The sequence below is a fragment of the Neomonachus schauinslandi genome, chromosome 4, assembly GCF_002201575.2.
Source record: "Neomonachus schauinslandi chromosome 4, ASM220157v2, whole genome shotgun sequence".
NCBI classification, from domain to species: Eukaryota; Metazoa; Chordata; class Mammalia; order Carnivora; family Phocidae; genus Neomonachus; species Neomonachus schauinslandi.
In genome coordinates this window covers 15,491,072-15,509,233 of record NC_058406.1, presented here as the reverse complement: position 1 = coordinate 15,509,233, position 18,162 = coordinate 15,491,072, and the positions used below count along the sequence as shown (strand labels likewise).

The window sequence follows — 18,162 nt, the reverse complement described above, 5'->3', positions numbered from 1 at the left end:
TCCTGTTTATTCAGTAGATCATAATTCTATCATTAATTTCCTTCCAATTGTTCCTGATTTTGCCACAGGGAGTCCCTTTCAAGCTGTCCTTTTAACACGTCCCCCATCATTCTTTGAGTACATTATTCTTACTTTTGGGCATAGCAAGATGTTCCATGTTCATCTTGTATTCTGTCCAGCCTTGGAACCAGCTGTTTCTCCCAGGAGCCCTGGGTTTTTTGAGTGGGGGAATACTTAGAAATCAAGACCTGGTTGCTAGGAGTGCTCATGTGATTGCTTAGAGACCCTCAGCTGACAAAAGGCCATCTACTTTGCCTGCCCAATTAAGTTTAAATTTTAGACAAGAAGTATGTATATTTCGGGCGCCTGGGTGGCTCAGTTGGTTAAGCGACTGCCTTCGGCTCAGGTCATGGTCCTGGAGTCCCGGGATCGAGTCCCGCATCGGGCTCCCTGCTCAGCAGGGAGTCTGCTTCTCCCTCTGACCCTCCTCCCTCTCATGCTCTCTGTATCTCATTCTCTCTATCTCAAATAAATAAATAAAATCTTTAAAAAAAAAAAAAAAAGAAGTATGTATATTTCTTAATAGCAATCTTTTTTTTTTTTTTTTTTTAAATCAGAGAGAGAGTGAGCACAAGCAGGAGGAGTGGCAGGCAGAGAGAGAAGCAGGCTCCCCGCTAAGCAAGGAGCCCGATGCGGGGCTTGATCCAAGAACCTTAGGATCATGACCTGAGCCAAAGGCAGCCACTTAACGGGCTGAGCCACCCAGGCGTCCTGAGCAATCTTTTTTTTTTTTTTTTTTAAGGTTTTATTTATTTATTCATGAGAGAGAGAGAAGGAGCCAGGGAGAGGGCAGAGGCAGAGGGAGAAGCAGACTTCCCGCAGACCAGGGAGCCCAATGCGGGACTCGATCCCAGGACCTGAGCTAAAGGCAGACGCTTAACTGACTGAGCCACCCAGGCGCCCTATAACAAACATTTTTTAATAGAAATATATCATTTAGGGCGCCTGGGTGGCTCAGTTGGTTAAGCGGCTGCCTTCGGCTCAGGTCATGATCCTGGAGTCCCGGAATCGAGTCCTGCATCGGGCTCCCTGCTCAGCAGGGAGTCTGCCTCTCCCTCTGACCCTCCCCCCTCTCATGCTCTCTCTATCTCATTCTCTCTCTCAAATAAATAAATAAAATCTTAGAAAAAAAAAAGAAATATCTCATTTATCTGAAATTCAAGTAACTACTGTTCTCTGGTTTATCTGGCAACCCTAATCTACCTACAAGTTTAGGCTTTTGTCTGTTATTCCTGATGCAGAACTGCAGGCTTCATTTTCTTCTTCCTCCCTTTCTTATTTGTAACTTTCCAAACCTTGGTTTCCTTTATCCCCACTATATTTACTTTTTGTTTAAATATAGAATATAAGGAAAGTAGTTTTTTAGAATTGTTATGAAAAGGAAGTCATTAAGATTTGGAATTTGTACTTTTTATCCTTAGCCTGAGGACACTACTAAATGAGCTTGCTGCTGACTGGGTTCAGGTTACTTGGGTTAGTTCCTCACCCCCCTTCCCTTCGTTGTGGATATGTTATTTAATTGAAATGTGTTTGTGTTGGATTTAGGGCCCTCCCATCCTTACTCGTGAGTGTGTGTGTGTGTGTGTGTGTGTCACACTGACAGAGGCCCCCCAGTTCAGCAGTGTATGGAACGGTATATTCAGAAAAGTGTCACATACCCGTCCAGTTTTTACTCTAAACCCTCTCCTGTTCTGAAGGTAACCACTTTTATTGGTCTCTGGCTTAGCCTTTTGGTTTCTTTTTGTTCCAATGAGCAGATACATGTATAGACAAGAAACAGCATACTATAGATACTGTTTTGCGTGTTGCTTTCTTACTGATATATCCTGGAACTGACTCCACATCCATCCATAAAGGTTTGTCCTGTGATTTTCCTGTTACAGTTGCGTAGTACTCCGTTGTGCCTAGGTACCATGTCCCCTGTTGAGTCATTTGGCTTTCCAGGATTTCACAGTTATAATCAGTGCTGTAATACTAACCGAGGTGTTATTTGTGCAGATATATCTGCACTCTTAAAGATGTATCTTCACAGTGAATCATCAGAAATTAATTGGTGGATGGGTTAGCCTGGTGATGGGTATTAAAGAGGGCATGTACTGAATGGAGCACTGGGTTTTGTATGCAAACAATGAGTCGTAGAACACTACATCAAAAACTAATGATGTATGGTGATTAACATAACAAAAATGTTAAAAAATATTACTTGGTTAAAAAAAATGAATTGGGGGGCGCCTGGGTGGCTCAGTCGTTAAGCGTCTGCCTTCGGCTCAGGCCCTGATCCCAGGGTCCTGGGATCAAGCCCCGCATCAGGCTCCCTGCTCAGTGGGAAGCCTGCTTCTCCCTCTCCCACTCCCCCTGCTTGTGTTCCCTCTCTCGCTGTGTCTCTCTCTGTCAAATAAATAAATAAAATCTTTAAAAAAAAAAAAATGAATTGGTGGGTGACAAGGAAGCTGTATGTGTAGTTTTGTTTGTTTGTTTGTTTTTTTAAGATTTATTTATTTGACAGAGACACAGCGAGAGAGGGAACACAAGCAGGGGGAGTGGGAGAGGGAGAAGCAGGCTTCCCGCGGAGCAGGGAGCCCGACACGGGGAGCTGGACGCGGGGAGCCGGACACAGGGCTCGACCCCGGGACCCTGGGATCATGACCTGAGCCGAAGGCAGACGCTTAATGACTGAGCCACCCAGGCGCCCCTGTATGTGTAGTTTTGTTAGAGATTGCAAAGTCCTCTCCCTGAAAGCCCTACTACCAGTTTGAACTCTCTCTGCAGTAAATGAGTTGTTTCCCCACAGCCTTAAAGTGAGCGTGGTTTTATATCTTCTCAGTTCTCCTAATTTTGTAGTTGAGAAATAGATGAAATAATGTTATATCATTATAGTTTTAATCTGCATTTTTCTTATGGAACTCTGGCATTTCTTAATCAAACAATGATTTTTTTGTAGACGAAACTGCAAAGGAAATCCGAATTGCTTGGTTGGTATTGGTGAGCATATTTGGTTAGGAGAAATAGATGAAAATAGTTTCCATAACATTGATGATCCCAACTGTGAGAGGAGAAAAAAGGTAAGCCATCCTTTTTTAAGTTATCGCTATGGGGGTATTCCTCTGGGTTTTTGTTGTTTTGTTTTGCATCTGTGATCAGAAACTATTACTGATTTGGGGAAACCCATGCAGCTTGAAGATAAGCAGTGGAACTTAAACTGCTTGAATTGGAACAGTTCTTAATGGTATTGCTTTAAATCAGGTGGCCATGTAATCCAGTAAGCCTTTAGATGATAGTTGTAGTTTAAATGCTGATTCTTTGTTTGCTTTCATATTGTTCGTTTTATTTTGAACTCGTTTTTAAAAACGTCTCTTTAAAGCAAGTGGTAAGTCAAGGAACCAAGCTTCCATAGTGATACTATCATGCTTTCTTGGGCTTGTATTTTTATATATTATAAGTATAACCAATATTTCACTTTTTTTTAAAACACACATTAAGATTTTCTAACCGAAAAGCCTGGCATTCACAAAATAGTCAGCTATATAGATATTTTGTGTATTAAGAAGAATGATTCTTTGTAAGTTCAGGAATCCTCAATCTTTGGAAAAAGTTGCAGCCAATTCCCCCTTCTTCATTTCTCCCTAATCTATAGGATAGAAAGGAACTTTTGTGGAAGTTGTATTTTGTCATTCTCCTCAATGTGGACAGTTTAGGACTAGAGCAAATGAAAACCCTATGTACAGAGGTTCAGAACGGATCTGGCCTGGAGCCCGCTGCTTTAATCCGCCGCTTTAATTTTAGATGTAAGTGGCCAGAGAAGGCAGGCTATTAGACGGGGGATGTGCTGTCCTAAGTCTTTCCCACTCCTGTAGCCAACTGAGATGGGGCTGTCATGAAATTATGTCCTCCCCACGGCCAAGAGAGCCGTACGTGGTTATGCCATGTTGGTTGGGGTGGTGGTAACGAATTTTTTATCTGAAATTTAAAAAATAATTGCTCTTAAAATTTTTGTGTGTACAGGGAAATTGATTTTGTAATTGTAAATTTTGTATTTTTGTAGAACTCATTTGTGGGCCTCACTAACCTTGGCGCTACTTGTTACGTCAACACGTTTCTTCAAGTGTGGTTTCTCAACCTGGAGCTGCGGCAGGCGCTGTACTTGTGTCCGAGTACCTGTAGTGACTACATGATGGGAGATGGTATCCCAGAAGAGAAAGGTTAGTGGGGTGGGTGTGGGGCCCACTCCCTGCACAGCAGATTGCCAGCTAGAACACTTAGCAAATGCAAGAGACTAACTCCTAAGGGCTCGTTATGTGCCGGGCATGTTGGGAGGTTCTTCGTAAACGTTGTCAGCGTTCAAAATCGTTTTCCCTTTTTTCTGTAAATTTATTATTTATGCACCAAAATGGCTCATATTCAAGTGAAAGAAATCCATTTGATTATTCTTATATAGCTTACAGCTACAATTTCTTTATGTAATACGCCGTGATTGTACTTCGTTAATTTGTAGTGATTGATAAAAATCAGTCAGTAAAGCAGACAAGGCTACTCTTTTCCTAGTTTGAGAGACTTAATACTTCATTGTGACCACAGATAGTCTTTTGTTCTGATTCCCAAATACGCCGACTTCGTTGATAGCCTCTAAAATTAGGGTTAAATTCACTAACCTTGGCAAAATCAATCACCGATAGCAGCTCCACTCATTTAGAGTATTTTTAGACCAAATCGGTTTCAAACTGTTTCTACTGGAATTACTTAGTTTATTTCATGCACAGCGTGTGGATTATTATTCCTGATTGATACTACTTTTTATTTAGAGATTATTCTCTTTAAGATGGAACTTTTCATGGAACAAACCAGATTTTTCTCTTTCTCAAAGCTGGGGGGTGGAGGGCAGTGAATGTCTGAGGTTACATAGGTCTGAGAACTCTAAGTTGGGAACTTTGACTCTTGCTCCCATTTATAAATCCTTTGCTGTGTGTTTTTTGGGTTTTTGTTTTTGTTTTCAAAAAAGGAAACATCAAATTTAATTTAAAGGAAAAAAATCAGAAATTGTCTGAGAAAACAACAGAACAAATCAATTCCTGAAAAAAAGAGTTCTGCATCTTGGTGATCACATTTATTGAAAGGGTTGGAAAAAAATTAAAATGCCCTTTAGCTTAAGAATTTTTTTTTTTTTTAAGATTTTATTTTTTCGACAGAGAGACACAGCGAGGGAGGGAACACAAGCAGGGGGAGTGGGAGAGGGAGAAGCAAGGCTCCCTGCTGAGCAGGGAGCCCGATGCCAGGGCTTGATCCCAGGACCCTAGGATCATGACCTGAACCGAAGGCAGACGCTTAACGACTGAGCCACCCAGGTGCCCCTAGCTTAAGAATTTTTGAGTTATCCGCAAATCAACTCATTTCAGGAGTGGAAGAATCCTTGGTCACTTCTCAATATCAAAATTTACGCAGGTTTCTCTTTTGAATATCTTCTACATTTAAAGAGGCAATCATACAAAAGCTCCTATATTCCATATATGATAAATTCTTTGTTTCAGCCAACTTTTTTTTTTTTTTTTTTAATTTTTTTTTTTAAAGATTTTATTTATTTATTTGAGAGCGAGAATGAGAGAGAGAGAGAGAGCATGAGAGGGGGAGGGTCAGAGGGAGAAGCAGACTCCCTGCAAAGCAGGGAGCCCGATGCGGGACTCGATCCTGGGACTCCGGGATCATGACCTGAGCTGAAGGCAGTCGCTTAACCAACTGAGCCACCCAGGCGCCCCTGTTTCAGCCAACTCTTAATGGAGGGTCAAACTAGTACAACACCATCTCCCCGGACAAAAAGCATTGGAATATTCCGTTTTGTTGATTTATATATCTCTTCATATGTTTCCTCATCAATTTCTATAGTAATCACAGTTTCTCCCACATCTCCCAATAATCATATTTAAATGCTGATCATAAGCATGTAATCTGCCTCGAAGCTCTCTGTCATTTCTCATTTTCACATAAATTCGCTCATCCAGGCTGAGCCTGATGAGATCCAGGGGATCTTCTACAGTCTTGGTAGTTTGTTGCTGGTCCACGTCATCCACCATGTTTCAAACCTTGCACCCTTTCCCCCTTTGCTGTGTTTTATATGATCTGGGTTGGACACATGCTCATGTCTTTGACTCTGAGAGGGAATAGATAGAGGATTCATAAGCGCCACATCTTCTGGCAGCTCTGTAGACAACAGGTAATGCTTTAGAGTCTTGGTCCTTGTTAATAGTAATCTTTGCTTCAAAACACAGTGCTTAAGGGGCACCTGGCTGGCTCAGTTGGTAGGGCATGCGATTCTTGATCTCAAGGTCATGAGTTAGAGCCCCATGTTGGGCGTGGAGCCTACTTAAAATAAAGAAAACCCACAGGGCTTAAAAAAATTTTTTTCCTACTCCCCTTTAACAAATTCTTAAGATTATTTCCCCAAAACTTTATAGTTCTGAATATTTAAATCTAGATTAATAGTATATTAAGTGTTTAAAGTAATATTGTATGTAAAGGAGGATTAATGTAAAATGGATCCTTTTTGATTTTTAGCATTATTTTGCTAAAGTATAAATTTACTAATGAGATGACAGCTTGATAACAAGTGAAAACTAAATTTCTTTTATAAAGAAATTTTTATAAAATGATGTATCATGGCCTCTTGGGTATTGTGGCTTTAACGTGATCTTCAAAAAATGTTTTTTGTGTTTTTTTTTTAATTTCTATGAATTTTTATATTTTACCGAAGTTGTTCCTCACCTTGTTCTGAGAGTGTACATTTTTGCTGCTATTTTAATAGGCATGGTAAAAGTGGAGTGCAAAGGCTTTATGTTGGATATGATGAGATCTGAGTTCTGCTCCCAGTTCAATCATTCCCTTATTTTACAGATAGGAAAGCCAGGGGCACCTGGGTGGTGTAGTTGGTTAAGCTTCCGACTCTTGTTTTGGCTCAGGTTGTGATCTCAGGGTCATGAGATCAAACCCGATGTCAGGTTTCAAGCTTAGCGTGAAGTCTGCTTGAGATTCTCTCCCCCTGTCCCTCTACCCCTCCTGCTCACGCTCCCTCTCTCTCACTTTCTCTAAAATAAAACTTTTTTTTTTTTAAAGGTAAGCCAGCAGAGGGGAAGTTATTTTATTATATTTTTTTAATTTTAAGAGAGAGCATGCCTGAGAGCAGGGAGAGGAACAGAAGGAAAGACTCTCAAACGGACTCCACGCTAAGTGCAAAGCCAGTTGTGGGGCTTGATCTTAACGACCCCAAGATAATGACCTGAGCCAAAGTCAAGAGTTGCATCATCAACCAACTGAGCCACTCAGGTGCCCCAGAGGAGTTATTTTGGAGTTCGAAGTATGAAGTATCTAACCTGTAAGATAGAAGAGTTGGAGTAGACATAAACTTACTTGAATAGCTTTTAATGGCCTGCAAAGCCTTTACACCCCAGGAAGATTTTTACATTTATTTTATAAAATGAAATGTTGCCTTCCTGAAAGTCACAGTTGGTAGTAAAGAGATAAACCATTCCGAGTCCAAATAGAAGACGGAAATGACACAATAATTTGAACAGAAAGAATAGGGAATTATTATTTTATTCATTCATTCATTTATTATTATTATTATTATTTTAGATTTTATTTATTTATTTGACAGAGAGAGACACAGCGAGAGAGGAACACAAGCAGGGGGAGTGGGAGAGGGAGAAGCAGTCTTCCCGCGGAGCGGGGAGCCAGACGCGGGGCTTGACCCTGGGACCCTGGGATCATGACCTGAGCTGAAGGCAGATACTTAACGACTGAGCCACCCAGGTGCCCTTATGTTTTTTTTCTTGTTTTTTTTTTTTTTAAAGATTTTATTTATTTATTTGAGACAGAGAATGAGAGAGCGAGAGAGAGCACATGAGAGGGGGGAGGGTCAGAGGGAGAAGCAGGCTCTCTGCCGAGCAGGGAGCCTGATGCGGGACTCGATCCCGGGACTCCAGGATCATGACCTGAGCCGAAGGCAGTCGCTTAACCAACTGAGCCACCCAGGCGCCCTTTCTTGTTTTTTTTTTTTATGGTGAGAACATTTAGATTTAGCCAGCCAGTCGAATGTATGCCACTTTCTCTCCATCAGGCCTGATCAGGTGTTGACCTTGGCCATGTCAATGTCGTAGAGCTTCGTCACAGCCCCTTTGATCTGGTGCGTGTTGGCCTTGATATCCACAGTGAACACAAGTGTGTTGTTGTCTTCTGTTTTCTTCATGGCTGACTCAGTAGTCACGGGGAACTTGATGATGGCATAGTGATCAAGCTTGTTTCTCCTGGGTGTGCTCTTTCGAGGCTATTTGGGCTGCCTCCGGAGACGTAGTGTCTTGGGTTGTTGGAATGTAGGTGACATGCGGATCTTTTTTTTTTTTTGTGACTGTGGACGCCTTTCAGCACCGCTTTCTTGGCCTTCAAAGCTTTTGCTTTGGCTTCGGCTTTGGGAGGGGCAGGGGCTTCCTTCTTAGCCTTCAGTGCCATCTTTGTGAAAGGATAGTATATTAAGGTTTTTTTTTTTTTTATTGTTAAGTAGTCTCTGCACCCACTGTGGGGAATGAACCCCAAGATGGAGTCACATGCTCTACCGACTGAGCCAGCCAAGTGCCCTGAGGTGTTTTTATATCCTACAAGACAGACTTTATTTTTTTATTTTTAAAACATACATATACTACTGGAGTAGTTTTTGGAAGGGATTTTTTTTAAGTTGAATTATAGTTGACAATATATTAGTTTCAGGTGTACAGCATAGTGATTTGACAATTATATGTTATGAAATGCTCACCAAGAATAGGGAATTATTAACAGGAAATTAGAATGGGGGGGGAGTGGTTAGTAAGAATTAAAGAATACTTGAAAAAATACAGGACTAGCAGATATAGGGAGCAGCCACTACCCCCAAGCCAAAAAAGAACCCCCAAGGAGGACTCTTCACCCCCATTGCTCGGGCCTGAAATTTGGACCTCTGGAGAATGCCCTGTGCGGGCTCACTAGATCTTGGAGGTGCTGAGCTGCTTCCTCAATAGGGGATCCCTACTTGAAACTATCTACAGGGAAATCCTGGGCCTCAGAAACCCCTATTAAGTCACCTGAGAGGATGCCTAAGAGGTCATTGCCATGGTGGTCATTCAAGAGGAAGTGCCTCACCAGAGGCAGCCTACTTTGGCCGCTACCAGAGGAGGCGCTGCAGGAAGCTAGCTGCTGGATGCTGTTGGCTGCCGGAGCCTGGAGGGGCAGGCACAACTGAACCCTCCAGTGCCCTCTGCTGGCAAGACTTCACCTTGCGCAGCTTGGTAAAGGAGAGATGTTGGCGTAGCTGATCCATGTTATCAGTGGGCAAAGCAGGGTAGTGACTGGCACAGAAGATAACGCTCAAGTCTTTTGGGGCTCTTGAGATCCACATTTCCTATTTAAAATACCTTCCCGACTCAATAAAACTTGCCACTCTAAAATTCTAGGATTTTAAAATATATCATTATATTCATTCAAGTTTGAATCCTGTCACTTAATTTATGGCAAGTTTACATTAATGAGATTATATTAAAATATTTGGCCATCTTATATGAATGGTAAATATAGTCTGTGGTTTTTATATTGGACTGAACATTTCAGTGTGATTTGACACTAGAAAACTATAGTCATGGTTGCTGTTGTGATGCACATATAACTCTTGCCTTTGGGGGATGTATATGGATAGCCGTGGCTGCCTCATTACTTCCAAAACAAATATGATTACTAATTTATTTCTACTAAAGTTTTAGAACTGTAAGACGACACTAATACGCTGTAAATGTACGGGTGCTTAATGATGTTCTCGTGTAAAGAAGTACATATTTTAAAAGTAGCAGTTTTCTAAAAACAACATATGTTTTTCAATAGATTATGAGCCTCAAACAATTTGTGAGCATCTTCAGTATTTGTTTGCCTTGTTGCAAAACAGTAATAGGCGATACATTGATCCATCGGGATTTGTTAAAGCCTTGGGCTTGGACACAGGGCAACAGCAGGTAAGAACGCCTAAATTCTGTGAATTTTTTTAAAAGGATTTATTTATTGAGAGAGAGACAGAGAGCACAGTGAGGGGGTGAGAGGCAGAGGGAAAAGGAGAGAGCGAGAATCCTCAGACTGCCCACTGAGAGTGGAGCTGATTCAGAGCCCAATTTCAGGGCCCTGAGATCATGACCTAAGCCGAAATCAAGGGCCGGATGCTTAACAGACTTAGCTACCCAGGTGCCCTAGAACCTTTAAGTTTTTTTATTTATTTTATTTTATTTTATTTTATTTTTTAAAGATTTTATTTATTTATTTGACAGAGACACAGCGAGAGAGGAAACATAAGCAGGGGGAGTGGGAGAGGGAGAAGCAGGCTTCCCGCAGAGCAGGGAGCCCGATGCGGGGCTCGATCCCAGGACCCTGGGATCATGACCTGAGCCGAAGGCAGACGCTTAACGACTGAGCCACCCAGGCGCCCCCCCTTTAAGTTTTTTTAAATATAAAAAGGTACCCAAATGTCCTTTAGAATGTTTGTAGGAGGAAGTGAAGTGAAATGCTTTCTAAAAATTAACTTTTTTCTATTTTGAATTAGAGCATTTATTGAACTGCCCAGCATATTACACATTTTCCTTGATCCCATTTCTGAAAACTCATATGTGGGTACAAACTGATTCAACATAGCTCTAGTCCTTATTTGAAAATGCTAAGTTCGAAATAGAGAGAATTTCTGGAACATTTCACTCATTGCTGTTTGTATCAGAAGTTGAAAAGCAAGGTACGATTTTTCTTTCTATTAACCCAAACTTGTGTTGTAGGATGCCCAAGAATTTTCAAAACTCTTTATGTCTCTATTGGAAGACACTTTGTCTAAACAAAAGAATCCAGATGTGCGGAACATTGTCCAACAGCAGTTCTGTGGAGAATATGCTTATGTAACCGTGTAAGTGTGTTTCAGCTTTCCCACTGTGCATTGTCTTCTAAGACTGTTACTTAGCATGTTATCTGATTTTCAGTTCAGTTCCAAGTTACAGCTTTCATGGGCCATCACAGGGCAAGTAATATTTATAGTAATTCATTTCCATGGCAACGTGTAAACAGCTGACGTGGTAAATGCAGTTGAACCCCTTCAGATGTTGAGAGCTGTGTGTGGTGGTTGAGCGCTCACCGTATACTTTATGGCTGTGGTGTGAGCTCAGAGAGGGAGATTGGAGCCAGTAGAATACTGAGAGTGAATGTAAAATGCCTCTTGAAATTTTTCCTAATCATAAACTACAGGCCTCACCAATCACTTTGTTTTTTATTTTTAATATATAGTGTAAATAATTTCCATGAAAGAAAACCAAGGTAATAAATGCTTCTTTCCATAGTTCTAGAGTGTAATAAAATGGAACTGGATTGTTTTCCCACTCTGACCTTAATTTTATCGCTCTGTTTTATTATAGTTGCAATCAGTGTGGCAGAGAGTCTAAGCTTTTATCAAAGTTTTATGAACTGGAGTTAAATATCCAAGGCCACAAGCAATTAACAGATTGCATCTCAGAATTTTTGAAGGTATTCGAATTTTGGCGTATATGTTGTTTCTACTCATTAACCATTAAATACTATTCTGAGTAGTTTTTTGGTTTAATGGCTAAATTCGTTATTAGCCTTTTCCACATATGACGTGTCTCTGTTTCTGTAATGATCTGGAAGAAACTGTAAATTTTAAAGTGCTGAAGCAGGCTGTGTGTTGAAGGGCTCCTTCAGTTACTTTACATGTAAAGTTACATGTTAAAACTTGGATGATTAGGGGTGGTAGAGTGTTTAAGGAAATCTAAGCTCTACTATCATCCGGTTAAACTGCCTTTTCATTTAAGGAGAACTACCAGGTGTGGAATGCAATTTTTTTTAAAACATCACTGGTCATTCTTCAGCCCTTCTACTCTGTATTTCTTCTTGTATGTAGATGCATGTGGAGGGAGGGGAGTGGCTCCCTTTCGTTCTGAGTTGAGAAAGCTGCTCAGGGAAACCTTTGTTACCAAGTGGGAACAAGCACATGGCATAATAGATGAGCTTATCCTATAGTTCCCTTTCTTAAAATATTTTTGTACCTTTCTTCCTTTCTTAGCACAACTGTTAGCCTGCTTCAAATACTCATTTACTGAATTCATTCACCTAGAAATTGTTTGAGTGTTTACTGTGTTTACACACCGATTCAGTGGTTGGGGATAACCCTAGTGGGTGGAAACCGAGAACTTTTGCCTTGTAATGTTAGTGGTGTGGGGACTGGGGATGACAGTGAAATATGTAGTGTGTCACCTAGAATAAGTACTACGGAGAAAAATAAACCTGGGAAGGGGGGTGGAGAATGTGGTAGGGATGAAAGTGGGGCTGGTTGCAGTTAGAAATAAAATGATGGAAGGTGAAGGAGTGAGCCATGGAGGAAATGGGAGGAAGTGCAGAGCTTGAGAAAAGAATGTGCCTGGTAGTTTGAGGGACAGCAAGGTCAGTGTGGCTGAAGTGGATAAGCAAGGGGAGAAAGTTGTAGAGTAACTGAGAATCATACCAATGGAGCCTGGTGGGCCTTGGCCAGAGGCTTGACTTTGAGTGCAGTGAGATGCCATCAGGGGATGGTAAGCATAGAACTATGATCTGTTTGAACAGGACGGTTCTGGGTGCTGTCTTGAGAGTTGGCTGAGGTTGGGCCTGGGCAGGCAAAGGAGTTGATGCTGGCTTCGACAAAGGGTCATCTGAAGAGGTGATAAGTAGTGTTTGGATTTTCAGTGTATTTTCCAGGTAGAGCTGATACAGTTTGCTGACTGGACATGGAGAGAAGGGGAGGAGTCAAGGCTTACTAAGGTTTGGCCTGAGCGCCAGGCAGGGATGGGGTTGCCAAAATTGCTCTGGGAAGGGATGTGGGAGGAATAGGCTTGGGAGAGGGATTGGGAGTTTGCTTTGGGGTGTGTTAGATTTGAGACGTTTGGTTCAGGGTTTTGGGGGCAGGATAAAATCAGGGTTGAGAGAGACGAGGACCAAGGACACTGAGCCTTTGGACATTCAGACACAGGAAACCAGGGAGGTTAGGGGGAGCTGGCAATGGACGCTGGAGGGGAGGACTGGCAAGTGAATTAAGAAGACATAACAGGAAAAATCTAAGAAGAAACCACTAAGCCATACCACTGAATTTCCCGAGATCTTTTAGCTTTATCTCTTCAGCTTGATTCAGCAATTTTAACTGTGTATGTGCGTGTCTGTGTATGATTTTGTATATATGTAGTTTCGTATTCTGGTGCCCTGTGTAATTTCCACCATTTTTCACAGTTCTTAAATTAATTTTGTTGCATCAAAGTACGTATGATTTTTTTTTTTTTTCTGTACAACCTACTTCCTTAGAATTCCCAGAAGTGGGATTATCAGGACAAAGCATTTTTGAGAAGTACTTAAAAAAACATACATTTTGGAAAGAGGCACAACAATTTTAAATCATTGTATGCAAGTTAATATTACCGCTCAGTAATGCCTTTTATCTTACATGTCCTTCATTACTTAGAGTGACTTGATCTTCAGCAGGTTGGGGGGGGCTGTTACTTAAAATGAAATTATGCTTTACATCAGAGATTTGATCACTTTTTAAAAATCTTTCCATCTTCTAATTTTTTTAAAGTAATGTCTTATTTCTGATCAGGAAGAAAAATTAGAAGGAGACAATCGATACTTTTGTGAAAACTGTCAAAGTAAACAGAATGCCACAAGGAAGATCAGACTCCTGAGCCTTCCCTGTACCCTGAACTTACAGCTGATGCGTTTTGTTTTTGACAGGTAAATATGTATGAGTAGCAGTGTTTGTTGCTCATTGTGGCCTAATGTGTACAGATTTTACCATAGACAGATAAAGTAATGAAATGCCGAAACTCTAGATTGTGTAGGGGGGGGACTTGCCATTTTGAAATGCCAATAATACCTGGTTTTATCACAAAATTCTTAAGGAAGCCAGCCATATCTGAGTGAGAACTAGAAAAGTAGGGAATCCTTATTTTTATTCCATTAATTATTAAACACTGCAAAGGAAAACAAACATACAGGTAAGAACTGAATTATCTTGATGTTCTGTATTTTTGAATAAGAACCTTGTAAATTTCTACTTATTACACTCTTCCACCCCACCTGACCCCCATGGGAATATATCTTTGATTTTATAATTAAGATAAAGGCAATGTTTGCACATGCACATTACCTTTATGAAGCAGGAGCATTTGTGGCTCTCTTGTGATTATATTAAAACTTCCGAAAATTAGTTTGGAATCAACACTTAAAATTCATACTTTTAACCTATTCTTTTCCACCAATTATAAGACAGCATTATGTTGACTTCTAATCATACAAGTTTTTGAGCAAGATTGCTGAGTGAAACCTACCTAGGTACCATTGAGTTTATTAAAATAGCTGGTAGAGCTTATACATTGTTTTATGATTGTTTTAAATATAATTAGCTTTCCTCTTGGTTAGGCAAACTGGACATAAGAAAAAGCTGAATACCTACATTGGCTTCTCAGAAATTTTGGATATGGAGCCTTATGTGGAACATAAAGGTAATATTTTTACCGAGCAGTGATAATTATAATGCCCAGAGACTGTAACTTGTGATCAGCTTGTGTTGAATACAGGATAGCATTTTATAAGTATTCTTTGCTAACCTCTGTCTGGGAACAAAGGCTTTTTAGGCGAGCTGAGATGTTACTTCCATTTTCAATGAGTAAGTACACCACAGAGGTTAGATGGTTCATCAGTATCTACAAAAGAATAAAAAGGGGAGAAGGTATTTTACTGTCTGAACCCACACTTGGTCCCTTAGTGTCAATATAATTCCTCATAAAATTCTGAGCTGCCTCCATTCATGTTTTTTTTAACTTTATCAAAAACTTCGGGTGGCATAATCCCAATATTTATGCTGTAATTCTCCCTATCTGTGATGACTGATGAGTTCTAGGATGCTGCGACAAAGTATCAAGAAGAAATAATTTACTGTCTTTTCCTTTTGGCCCTTTTGTTTCTCTTGCCCTGACTGGAAGGACTGCTTCCCTTCCTTTCCCAGATTGATCTTACTATTTATTAAATTTTTAATATAGAAATTATATCATAATTTTTATCTCTTTCTATAAAAAGCTTCTGGAGGCTACTTACAATAGAAACAATCCCTAAAAACCTTTGGAAGAAACAATTGGGGAGGTTGGGGAACGATGTTAAGTGTTTAAGCTTTTAAAATGTGTGATGCTCTGTCAATGCTGTGGTTTGAAATTTTCACTCGGTGGAGGAGGAAACAGCTGGAGACTTTGCTCCTGGACTTGGCTATTACTATAGTTGATTGAATGAATAAACTGTAGTTCACTTGTATAGGGATTTGTTTCCTGCCTACTTTGTTCAGGTAATTGTTTGAAGTTAAGAGATGTCTGATAGCTTAGCGGTGTCTCAGGGGACAGAAACTTAGATGTAAAATTAGCACTTCCCTTGACTCCAGTGTATGATTTTGAATAGTTTTTATTGTTACTAAACTTATTATGTATTTGTCCAGTTGGTACTGTGGGAAAATAAGATGATTATGAAGTAGACTTGGTAGGTCATAAAACCTGTAGAAATAATTTAAATTTAGTGTTTGCTGACTAAATGTAATAAACTTTTATTTATATTTTTATTTTTAAATAATTTTTAAAAAGATTTATTTTTAGAGAGAGAGAGAGAGCTTGCAATGGGTGGGAGAGGCAGAGGGAGAGGGAGAGACATGGGGTTCATTCCCAAGACCCTGAGATCATGACCTGAGCCAAAATCAAGAGTCAGATGCTCAACTGACTGAGCCACCCAGGCCCCCTAAGATTTTATTTTTAACTAATCTCTACACCCAGTATAGGGCGGAGCGTGCGATTCTTGATCTCAGGGTCATAAGTTTGAGCCCCACATTGGGTGTGGAGCCTACTTAAAAAAAAACAAAACCAAAACCACAAAAGGGGCACCTGGGTGGTTAGTCGGTTGAGCGTCTGCCTTCGGCTCAGGTCATGATCCCAGGATCCTGGGATAGAGCCCCGCATCGGGCTCCCTGCTCAGTGGGGAGTCTGCTTCTCCCCCTGCTCCTCCCCCTTGCTCATGCTCTCTTTCTCTTTCTCTCTCTCTCAAATAAATAAATAATATCCTAAAAAATAAAAAACAAAAACACAAACCACCTGTAATTCTATCACCCAGGCCACCAGTATTTGTATTTTCCTATATTCTAGCTGATACGTATCTGTACACACATATCCACATAAAAAGCTGAGAGAAGATAGATCTAAAAGATGCTCTTTTTTTAAAAAAGGAGAATTCACTTGTTTCTTTAAATAGTGCACCTCCGATCTACATAGATCTGTAAACTAAGGGATTCCTGTTCTTGAACCTTTAGCACCTGACTCTCTAACTGAACTTTTGCTGTATTTTGGGGGGAATTTTGTTATTTTAAGTTTTTGGCAGGGGATTTTAATATTCCTGTAGGTCACGTTGAGATTTGGGGACTGAATAAAATTCATAGAATTTCAGAAGAAACCAATTATATTTAAATATAGTTAGCAAAACATTAAGACAACGTTATGATCCAAATAATATAGGTGCACATTAAAGAACAGGTTCCACTGGCTGTTTTTAAAACTACCAGAATTCTGAAGTTGATAGTATAATGAGTGGATGAGTATAAATTTAGGTGAACAGTCGTGTTGTGATAGGAAAATTTTTGCGTTGTCTCTTGGTAATGCAGTCACGGTTACTGCTTCTACTTGTGTGGTTTATCGTGATGATTTAATTTAGGGAATACTATAAGGAACATGTATTGTCGGCGATTTTTCCTACTCGTCTGCTTCAGTGGTCTTGTCTTCACCTTCCCGCAGCCATCCACGGCAGGCAGAACCTCCCTTGTCCTGCCACTGTCTGCACCATACATGTCGCTCTATCCACTAATCCTTCCTTTTAATATAGAGTCCAAAATACAAACCTGTGTGGGTTGCAGAATTCTCACAAAGTGGACATCTACATGAGCAACATCCAGCTCAAGAAATAAAACTTTCCCATGGCTCCGAAGTCTCTTTTGTGCCCCTCCCAGTAACAACCCTTCGCCCCCCCCCCTTCAATATCATAGGCACTAATCTGGCTTTTATGGCAGTCACTTCCTTAATTTTTATTAATTAATATTTATTTATTTATTTTAAAATTTTAAATTTTTTTTAAAAAAGATTTTATTTATTTATTTGACAGAGACACAATGAGAGAACAAGCAGGGGGAGTGGGAGAAGCAGGCTTCCCACAGAGCAGGGAGCCCGATGCGGGGCTCGATCCCAGGACCCTGGGATCATGACCTGAGCCGAAGGCAGATGCTTAATGAATGAGCTACCCAGGCGCGCCCCCCCCCCCCCATGACGAAGTCTTGCAGTGTCTCTGTCCTTTGCTCCTTCATGTGGGTGGTGGTTGAAGGTAGCTGGAGAAAAACGCCATCCTAGCTGTGTGTCTGTCTGCCTCTCAAGCTTTTTATTTTGAGGAATTTCAAATTTATACCAAAAAATTGAATCCCAGTCTAGATCTTTTAACTGGATCAGTTAGTCCAGTTACCCTTAATGTAAATACTGATACTTCCTCTGATTCAAATCTGCATCACTTTTTATGGTTCTCTGTTACTTGAATAGATAGATTTCCTTTTTTTTTTTTTTTTTTAAGATTTTATTTATTTATTTGACAGCGCTGAGCAGGGAGTCCAATGTGGGACTCGATCCCAGAACCCCAGGATCATGACCTGAGCCGAAGGCAAATGCTCAGCCGGTTGGCTGAGCCTCCCAGGCACCCCTGAATAGATAGACTTTGAAGCTTCTCATTTCTTGAAACATAGAAAGCCTAGTTTTGTAATCCATGACTGATGTTTTTGGAATATTATGCAGGCTTATTTTTGCTGTCTGGGTGGGTTCTTTTAGTGTTGCCGTGTTTCTTCTATACTTGGTTATCTTTGATTGCATGCTGGTTATTGCACATGGAAAAAAATTTTTTTTTTTTTAAGATTTTGTTTATTTAAGGGAGAGAGAGAGAGAGAGAGAGAGAGAGAGAGAGAGAGAGAGAGAGAGA

General features: G+C 40.5%; 1 protein-coding gene and 1 pseudogene across 4 annotated transcripts in view; one reads left to right on the top strand and one right to left on the bottom strand.

Annotated features, from left to right (window-relative positions):
- The window catches only part of USP48 (ubiquitin specific peptidase 48), a 98,023-nt gene that overhangs the window by 26,068 nt on the left and 53,793 nt on the right, over positions 1–18,162 (top strand). For all 4 annotated transcript variants that reach the window (XM_021684103.1, XM_044914410.1, XM_044914408.1 and 1 more), the window contains exons 2-8: positions 3,002–3,122; positions 4,103–4,259; positions 9,946–10,073; positions 10,875–10,999; positions 11,502–11,610; positions 13,724–13,857; positions 14,545–14,627. In XM_021684103.1, coding sequence (XP_021539778.1) covers positions 3,002–3,122; positions 4,103–4,259; positions 9,946–10,073; positions 10,875–10,999; positions 11,502–11,610; positions 13,724–13,857; positions 14,545–14,627 — 857 coding nt within the window. The remainder of the gene's footprint in view (positions 1–3,001; positions 3,123–4,102; positions 4,260–9,945; positions 10,074–10,874; positions 11,000–11,501; positions 11,611–13,723; positions 13,858–14,544; positions 14,628–18,162) is intronic.
- Positions 5,834–6,122, bottom strand: LOC110575165 (annotated as a pseudogene).